The sequence below is a fragment of the Lampetra planeri genome, chromosome 13 (assembly GCF_965212315.1).
Source record: "Lampetra planeri chromosome 13, kcLamPlan1.2.h2, whole genome shotgun sequence".
In the NCBI taxonomy this organism is placed as follows: domain Eukaryota; kingdom Metazoa; phylum Chordata; class Hyperoartia; order Petromyzontiformes; family Petromyzontidae; genus Lampetra; species Lampetra planeri.
This window is the reverse complement of record NC_136119.1, coordinates 2,134,738-2,144,883: the sequence shown is the minus strand read 5'-3', so window position 1 is coordinate 2,144,883 and position 10,146 is coordinate 2,134,738. Positions and strand designations below refer to the sequence as shown.

The 10,146-nt window shown below is 43.6% G+C and overlaps 1 protein-coding gene across 1 annotated transcript; it reads right to left on the bottom strand.

The window, feature by feature from the left end:
- Positions 1–2,095: 2,095 nt before the first annotated feature.
- On the bottom strand, positions 2,096–9,493 carry LOC144721898 (procathepsin L-like). The gene is made up of 8 exons (XM_078599834.1): positions 9,385–9,493; positions 7,490–7,643; positions 6,899–7,021; positions 6,592–6,747; positions 5,538–5,762; positions 5,116–5,284; positions 3,505–3,622; positions 2,096–2,518 (listed from the first exon to the last, which is right to left on the bottom strand). The coding sequence occupies exons 2-8, from the start codon at positions 7,616–7,618 to the stop codon at positions 2,419–2,421; spliced, it is 1,020 nt and encodes a 339-aa protein (XP_078455960.1). The 5' UTR covers positions 7,619–7,643; positions 9,385–9,493; the 3' UTR covers positions 2,096–2,418.
- Between the last annotated feature and the right edge of the window lie 653 nt (positions 9,494–10,146).

Here is a 10,146-nt window from a genome sequence, read left to right as displayed (position 1 = left end):
AAATTCCGTTAACCTCCCACGTGACCATTTTTTTTAAACTCTCATACAGCAATGCATCACCCCACTGCTAGCAGAGGAGGAGATATCATATAACTTCTCTTGATACTGTATTCCCAAGTGACCTCTTAACCACACGAGGGCCGATTACAATTATCCACCCTGCTGTGGAGAAATGTGTAGTTTCGTAGCAGTAAAAGCAATCCGTGTATTCAGAGCTGGAATGAAGGCACATGAAGTAAAAAGCCAGTTTCACTGTGCTGTTATTGAAGACCTGACTTGACCCCAACAGCTCGGTACACTTGAGAACCTGGTTTATGGGTCGCTTCCCCAATACAAACCTAGGATCAGGCAGTGGTGGATCAGGCATATGCCCTCACCCCCCTCCAGACCCTGAAACATTTTATTTGATTGATATTTTATCAGAGAAAATGCATTTAATGTTTTTTTTGTATTAATCTAAGGCCCGATTAAACTGCTGAACATTTTAGGCCCACCCCCTGGTTATTAATCTGCCTCTGGGATCAGGATCCTCATCTAAAGCATCACGTATACCTTAAAGCATAGCACAATTGATCTAACTAGTTTTTAATCTTTATCTCGTCATAAATTCTTCTAGATTTAAATCATTCTTCAGTTAGTACTCACGTTCATTAACGCCACTGGTCTTAAAATAAAAATATATAATTGGGCAATGGCCCTTCACAGCAGAGGCAGAGTGGACAGTAAGGATTGGAGACTGTCCTTCTTACCATTGGACCAGTTAAGATTGTCTTTCAATAATAAATTACCAGTTTAATTTTAATTGGAACATGGTCACCAACATAATTGTAATTTTAAAAGTGTATTTATAAACACGTTTTTATTGTGTAAGGGTTTGTCTGTTACCCAATAGCTGCAAGTCTAACTATTCCTATGCCAATTTAAAAACCAGTAATCAGAAATAAATTTTTGAAGGTTTAATCATCAGGCCTCATGGTGTAAATTGCAGTCTCCAATCCCTATTATCCACCGTCTGGCCTCTTGGTGGCTGTGAAGGGCTATTGCCAGAAACTTCACCTATTATATACAGTATTTTATTTTTCGGCCACTTTTATGAACGAATGTGGAGTTATACAATGTGCACCCCTGCCAAAGCAGCATCACCAAATTAATTATTCCAATTGCATGTGTTTTAAGATTGAAGTGGTCCTCTGGGTTGTTTGTACTATCATCACACAGCTCCACCGTGATGCATACAAACACGGACAACCAATTCCTAGCGCCACCAATGCTCCCACATACCACGAGGTTTATAGTCTCACAAATACAGGGGTACTGTGCCAAGCGTACGAACACTGTGCTGAGAAACTGTGCATGGATTCAAGTGGGGTGCAAAGGTTAACAGACATTACTGGATTTCAATTTAAAGCTTCGTGACTGCAGGGATTCATATTGGTTATTTCGGTAAAGTCACATAGAAGGGAAATAATAAACTAATACAAAATTAAACAAAATTCTCACGACGTTTCGATTGCAACACAAGCAATCATCAGGTGTGAAAACCACCGCCACTTTTCAAAAATGTTCTTGCTGTGGTTTTCACACCTGATGATGGTTGCTTGTGTTGCAATCGAAACATCGTGAGAATAAAAAACATTTATTATTTTATTATTTCCCTTCTACGTGACTTTACCGAAAGAACCAAGAATAAGACATTACTGGCTCCGATCCCAACACTTTCCTCAAATCGGCACCCTTTCCCCACTCACTGTTAAAACAAAACTATACAATTACAAGATCTACAAACTGCTTCTTGTATGTTGTCATTTTTTTTACATGATGAGACTGGAGTTTAACTTGGAGAATGACTCAACTCGTGTATGTCAACAAACGCAGAACAATGCACCATAAAACACCCAACGAGCTAATCTTTGTAACGATAACATATCTTTCAGAACCAACAAAGGCCAAAGGTTGAGTTTTCACATTTGTCAAAATGTAAAAATGTTCAGGTCTCCTAATAAGTAAACCACCCTCCTGTAACATTGGGGTATGTTTGTGTAATTAATGTCACGGATGAAAACAGATACATCAATTGGCATAAGAGCTCTCCAAAAATTGTCAATACTTTATTGAGTTTGAGGTTAGTGTACACACTCGGGTATTGCACAGATATACCCCCAAAAAAATACTATTTCCTTTGAAATGCCAAATAAAAAACACATTTCACGTTTAAGAACAATTTGTTAACCATTGTGAAACTAAGATCACATTATGTACAATCAAATGTAAAAGTTGAACACGACTATTAAAACGAACTTGATCTAGATTTCCTAATCAAAACAAAAAATATTGTAAAATTGCGACTAAAAAAAAAGAACTTTAGTTGGGATAAATATAAAGCAAACGAGCCTAAAGTGGGCATTGCTGTGGCTTCATTTAAACCAAGGGGTAGCTGGCCGCCGTGGCGATGCCGCAGTGGTTCTTCTTGTTGCGCGCCATCAGCACGTAGCCCTCATCGCCCCACTTGGGGCTCCAGCTGCAGAGGACAAACACAAGAGGGAACACACACACACAACAGTTGTGTTAATAAAAAAAATGGCATGGCAATATCACTTCACTGCCAAGATCCAAAACCATGTCAGTCCAGTGCTCGCAAAGCTGCATTGGCTTCCAGTTGCTGAACGAAGCTCGCTCTCATTACACAAAATGTCACGGATCTCGAAGAGCATAAAACCATCACGTGAACCTCCGGTCATCCTCGCAGCAGTGCCAGGTTTTGGATTGCCATCGAACAAAGACTGTCACTGCATCGCGCGCCTTCAGATGCACTTGTGCGGCAGTCTGGAGCGCTCTTCTTTCCGATATTAGGAAGCCACTGGAGCTATGCACGGTACATCTAGATTGAAAACTAATTTCTTTAGAACTGCATTTTGTATTTAGTTTGATGTCCAAATTAGCACGGTTGGCGACTTACAGTGCGAAAAACGTTCAACAGGCGTACATTCACATGGACAAGCAATTTAAAAATACAAACCACGCACTTCTGGTTACCACTAGGAAGTTATTTTTCATGGCATCAAAACTCAACGGTCATTTATTGGCACATGATAAACGATGCATTAGTTCGCAGGAATATAATTATTGCACTCAGGATACACGCAACAAATTGTATGTGCATATCCAATTACGTGCAATTCTCGGAAATTATATACAACTGTTATGATGTTACGCCTATGGCAATTAGTGAATACAACTTCAAATTATACAAACACAATGAGAATACTTTTAAATATGAAGGAAAAAGACAAATTATAAGACACACAAACATAAGACAATTTATGGAATCGATGTGGGAGATCGGTGTGGCACGAATCAATTACATGCCTAATTATTGGCCAATTAAGCCAATTAAATTACCTACTTATTGACAGATACATTAAAACAATACAAATGCAAACGTGACAATAGGTGTGGCTAAAAGCGTACGTAGTCTGATACACGAACCATAACAATGGGACGTACCTGTTTTTCACAATCCAGTATTTCTTCCCGTTTTCACCAGTCCCCTTCACACCATAGCCCACCACGAGCACGCCATGGTCCAGGTCTTGGCTGCTGCAGTCGGGCTCGAAGTACACACCTAGGAGAGATATGTATATATAAAACAAACATTAAAAAGCAATAAGAAAAACCAGTAAAGCTCTACCCGCAGGAGTAAAAAATTATTCAACTATATAAACATGCATGCACGGCCTCATGAAAAACAGCAGAAGCAGATTGCACAAACACCATGATCATGTGACGCCCAAGAATCCTGCACAGTAAGCAAATGTATTTATAACAAGGCAATCATTTCCACTGCAGAGTGCCAGCATAGTGGTTAGTGCTATTGCGCTATGAACCAGATGATCAGACCTTCATTCCCAGCCATGGCTAACGCGAGTGATATTTCAACTGACCCTGTATAATCTCCCCTGCTCCCACCTCAATTTCACCAACCCGCAATGGAGAGGGTGAAGACTGGTAAAAAAAAACAACCTCCCACGACCGACATGACAGTGGGGGGGAAGTCTTCATCCAGCAGCGGAGATGCGATATTATGTAAATAATTAGATTTTTAATCGTGAACGACTTGCATGGAAATCGCACTAAAAAGACACTTCTCTTTATAAAGGAAACGGAATACACGTCGAATAAAGTCCGCAACTTCCTGCCGCCGAGAAGGGATTTCCCCTCGATGGCCCCTTTCAGCAATGCTCAGCAAAGCGATGTTAAACTACCGCTGGCACGTGGCAAAGTTGGCACCGATCCAACCAAAACACTCTCACCAGTTCACACGAAAGATATAAACTTAAAAATGTTATTTTTTTTATATCAGAAACACGATACACATTTCATGTTTTGCAACTCTTTAGAAACTTTTACTTATTATAAAAATGGATCTTAAATCCAAGGAACAAAGATAATTGGCTAAAAAAACGTTGAAGTACTCGGTGAAAACAATGCACTGCGCAAATCTATCTCAAAACATGTTTTGAACTTTGGACTACGCCTGCCTCGTGTCACAAAGACAACAAGCCGCTGACTCGCCCGAAGGTCACACAAGAACAACACCATCCAAAAGCGAAGCATAACGGACAATTTGAAATAACAAAACTTTAAAAAGTAACTACAACTGCTGTGTGGGTAGCGATGGGTGAAGCGATTCGTGCAACTGCGCTACGAACCCGGTGACTAAAGTTCGATTTTTGACCATGGCTAACGTCAATTGTAATATCGGAAACAGTCCTGCCCCCCCCCTTGCACCAACCATCACCTGGCCAGGATGGTGAAGTATGGTCAAACAACCCCCATGAAAGAAAAAGTTTGATGTGGTGGGGGGGGGGGAGAGTCATTAAGCAGCAAATTTACTTAAGGCAGGAAATTGTTTAATTGTTACTCTTTCTGTTACATTAACTTCTCAATCAAAGTTCAAGACATAAAAACACATTAATCAAGGAGGGATTGGGGGGGGGTATACCTTCACCGAATCCTGTGCAGTTGTGCAATCATCTTAAAGTACATTTTTATTTTTCAAATCCAAATACACGAACATAAAAACCCGCCGAAAACTCCAGACACACGAGCGCTCACCCGAATGATAGAACTGGAAGGACTCATGGCTCGCATCAATGGCGACGGACACTGGACCGACAGATGCCACGGCGATCTTCAGCGCTTTCTCGTCGCCACTGGTGACGTCTACGAATCCAGTGTCATTCGCAGAGTTGAACTTGGGATCATAGTTGCACTTATCTCCATCCTGAAACGCAAAAACACAACAATAAACACTTTTAAACTGCAGTCAAATCTTGCCTTGCATTATTACGCAAACACTGGGCATCTTTAAGTGAATTTACGTGTCAAACAATGAACACCCAATACACTCGATTACAAAACTCAGAATTACAAGGATGTGTATCAATGCATGGATTCAACAATTACATTTCTCATGTTTGTAATTTAATCGCAATGGGTGGGGGGAGGGCACAAATCGCGAGGACTCCAGTGCTCACCGTGCCAGTGTACGGGTAGGCCGCCTCAGAGTCGATGCCTCCATTGTCCTTGACGTACTGGAAGGCCTGGTCCATGAGGCCGCCACCGCAGCCCTGGTTGCCCTCGGGCCGCGAGCAGTCCACCAGGTTCTGCTCGCTCAGCGACACCAGCTGGCCCACCTTCCTCATGTGCTGCCCCTCGAGGGCGCCGGTCGTGCTGAACGCCCAGCACGAGCCGCACTCGCCCTAACACGCAAGGCGACATCGCGTTATGTCAACCGCTCCTCGACCACCTTCCCCGAGCCTTCACTAACCGCCACTCAGCAGTTTGCCGAGGTATGGTAACAAAAACTCCCATGACCGACACAACACAGCTCGGGGAGGACTTCACGCAGCAGTAAAATAACAAAGCACACTAAGTTATTAATTTTGAGATTGTTGGGTTGTAAAGTGTTTTAAACTTCAGCCGGGGTTACCTGGGTAATATTTTTTCATCCGGCATTCCACATTCATTAAACCCTCTTGCTATGGCATTGGTTACTAGTCAAAAGGTAGCAGTGGCCCAGAAAAGTGTTGGTGAAAAATTATGTCCTGGTGAAAGGGAATGCGATCCATGGGAAATTGCGTGTGTTCAAGATGCCTCAAATGGATTGCCAAACAAATGCTGAAAGTGCAATTTCTCCTTACCTATGCTTCCTGATATAATCTAAAACTAGTTTTAAAAACTAAACAAATGTTTTCATTTACCAGGTAAAGCCCACTGAGCTACATAGCTCTATTTCGGAAGCCACCTGGCCACATGATAGCTGAACGAAATAGCATATTATGTGGAGATTTCTAGCAGCCTAATACTCTAAATGCATGTTTCTAGATGTGGATGGGAAAAACCGGACGGCCCCGGAGAAAAATCCACACGGCCACGGGGAGAGAGACATGCAAATTCCAAATATACAGGCATCAGGGTCGGGATCGAACCTACAACCTCCTGTAAACCAGGCGAGGTATTTAACATTTCGCCACCGTGCCACCGATCTGAGGTAATTTGGAATACAAAAACCATGTCTGGAGACATCACCTGGTCCTTCACTTCTGTGACGAAGCCCTTGTCCCTCCAGTCGACAGTGGGTGGAGCCTCGTAGTTTTGGGGAACCAGGAAGGTGGAACCCTTGGAGACCTTGCGCGGTTGTGCCCCGTGGTAACCGTTCATCTTCTGGCGGAACTCTTCATTAGTCTGCTCAGGCGGGAATGCAATTGGAATTTATTATATTCCTAGACTAAAACCAATACTTTCAGCTGTGACCACAGTTGTATGTCAATGAAGAGTGCATTAATACATGTAGTGCATTGATAGTATATGTAAACCGTGGGATAGAGGTCTTTACCATGTCACCAAAGTGGTTCATCTCCATGCGCCAAGAGTGCTTCCCCAGGGAGTGTTCAAGATTGTGTATCTTAATCTTATTCAGGTTTTTCTCCCAGATCATACGCCGCCAGCTCTCCTGCCTCTATAGCACAAAAAAAACACGTCACACCAAGGTCACAAAGTTACCATGCGAGTGCAAAACACACACACACACTAAATGGAAATGGACATCTCAATATAGGATGCCCCTGAAAAAGTCTTGAGATTTTGATGAATAAAGCAGGGACGTTATTCATTATTGGGGGAAGCTGTTGGATCAGTGGTTGTGCACTGTACGGCCACCACCAAAGTTCCATTCCCAGCCATGGCTAACAGCAGTGGCAGATCGTATCTAAATATAAAGTATGGTTAAACAACCCCCACCGTGCCATGACCAAAACAGTGGGGGAAAGCCTTCATCTTGTAGTGCACCAACAAAAAGGAGTCTAAAAATTATCACTGCAATTATATATTTATCATATCAGTTAAAACCGCCCGGCCACGCAAACGGCAGATAAAATGATACGCAAGCAAATCCGCGAGTGCCAACTTCTGCGTGCGTCCACCGCACCGGCTCATAGAGCTTCTGGTGGAAGTCCTTCCATAAGCCCCACTCCTCGTCCAGCATGGGGTCGTGGATGGGAGTGGCCGAGGCCATGACCGCCAGCAGCGCTGGCACGAGGCTCCAGAGAACATTCATGGTGGCAGATTTTAAAAATAGAAACCTGCCGAGAGACAACAACAAAAAGAACACTTTGTAACAACAACAACTCCTCCCGGTGGTCATGTGTGGCACAAATCGTGTGATGAGAGAGTCCGAATAGGGGCGTGACTGCAATCCAGCAGCACTCTAGGGGCGACAGATTGGTGGCCCACAAAAAAAATGTGAAACGCTCAAACCCGGTGGGGCCAGGACATGACAGCCCAGAAAGTTGACGATAACAATGTTACGTGTGGAGCTTTTCGTGTGTGCATTCTCTGGGTACTCCAGTTTCCTTCCTCATGCCAAACACCTCGTGAATACAATTGGACACGCATCCCAATTCAGAATCCTCCTGAAAAAGTCTTGAGACTGAAATCTTGCATTCTTTGATAAAGGGCATCATTATGATAATCGTTAAAATCACGCCAGTCTCCCAATACAACCAAACAACGGAGCCGCAATCAGCTAGCCTATCCATGGTACAACCACCGTTGACTTCCTACAAATTGGTACTTCATTTTACCGAATCCGCAGTGATGATGGGCTTGGTGGACGAGTGCACCATATTTGACAAGTCACGGCGCTCCCAGTGATTGGCTGCGTCAACTCTGCAGCACATTTAACGATTGGACCCTTACAGTCCGCCCCTTGCGGCAACAAGCCGTAGCAGGTTACATAAACGACAACAATTATGTGCTTCTTATACCACGTTCACTTCGCCATGTTCTCTCAATTTCCACCAAGTTTGTTTGGACCCACGTCGTGTGATTTGCTAGGACACCAATCTGTTTACAACAGACCTTTGGGGTGTGGTCGCTGCTACACCATTAGCCACCAACCACCACCACCATCATCACTACTACCGCCATCAACACCGTCACCCTATCTCACAAATCCACCTTCCAACGCCAGTAACACCATTAACATCACCTCCACAATCACTACTGCCATCTCAACATCACCTCCACTATCATTAGCACCATCACCTATAGAATTACCACCATCAACAACCGTGACCTCCATCCAGTCTTCAACACCAGCACCCACCATCAACATCACCTCCACAATCACCAACTTACCGTCAACATCACCTACACTATTACATCATCGCCTCTACCATGAAACCTCACCACCACCATCAACTTACCAGCAGCAACATCATCAGAATCACCTCCAACATCACCATCAAAGACAGACCCCCCCCCCCCGTATCACCTAAACAGATGTGTGGGGCTGTTACGCCTGTTAGCGAGCACCCACGATGGGGCGGTTGGGTGGCCAGCACCACGCCCGGCCGCCTTTGTCTCCCCAGTGCTGATGTGTATCTCACACCGCACGAGGTGCTCAACGCCAACGATCACTAACGACCCATCACCAATAACCCCCCTGGGTTTGTACAAATGGGGTTGCTGACCGATTGTGTAAGAGTCTGCCTACCCATCGGCGTTCCCTTCTCTCCCTCACGTAAACAGCCATGGCTTTTGTTCGGGCATCATCCCACCACCCCCCTCACAACACGACAAGAGAACAGTCGTTAATACAAAACAAAAAAATCATAACCTCAATTACCCACAAAAAGTCATAACGCGCCGCCAGGCTTAAGAAGAAAACACAACGTCGTTGCAAACACGTCAGCTCCAACAACAAAATAACACACCGCGTTATACCGCATTACGTGAAGGACACGTTACACACAAATTACGCGAGCGTCACCTCGATCATAACATCGACAGGCATTTACTGACACACGTTTTCGCCCTTACCGATATAAAAACAAATTGCTGTTGACCGGGTCTCTGATGCGCTACGGAATTGCTCTCCTGTCACGTCGGCGGCTGGCGCCGAACTGAGCCCCACCCCGCTCTGCGGCCCCCACTTAAAGAGGCAGTTGGGGTGGGAGGGGGGGGTCACGCGCATTCCCGCATTCCCATTGGCCGGCGATCACGTTGGAGGAGGGGGGGGGGCGGTGACGGAATTGTTCTGGCCGTGAAAGGTCGGAGGGGGAGGGATGGTTGCGTCATCTCGCACGTGATGCGTGGCAAGGGGGCTGCAGTTTAATCGATGAGATTTATAATATGTATTTATACTGGGGAGGAGTGCGCTGAGCTGTAAAGTTCGTCTTCACAGATGGATTTCACACCTGATGATGATGATTGCTTGTGTTGCAGTCGAAACGTCGTGAGAATATTTATTGTTTTATATTAATATTATTTTTCTTCTTGGTTCTTTCAGTAAAGTCACGTAGAAGGGAAGTAATAAAATAATAAAAATAAAACATAATAAAACAATTGTTTTTTTAAAATAATAAAAATAAAACATAATAAAACAATTGTTTTATTATGTTTTATTTTTATTATTTTATTACACATAATAAAACAATTGTTCTATTATGTTTTATTTTTATTATTTTATTACTTCCCTTCTACGTGACTTTACCGAAAGAACCAAGAAGATGAATCCCTGCAGTCACGAAAGCTTTAAATCAAAATTTAATATTATTTTATTATTTCCCTTCTATGTGACTT

Coding starts and splice junctions, on each gene's coding strand:
- LOC144721898 (XM_078599834.1), bottom strand. CDS start 7,618: ATGAATGTTCTCTGGAGCCTCGTGCCAGCGCTGCTGGCGGTCATGGCC. Junction 6,748..6,898: donor TGAACCACTTTGGTGACATG/GTAAAGACCTCT, acceptor CCGCCTGAGCAG/ACTAATGAAGAGTTCCGCCA. Junction 5,763..6,591: donor TCACAGAAGTGAAGGACCAG/GTGATGTCTCCA, acceptor CTTGCGTGTTAG/GGCGAGTGCGGCTCGTGCTG.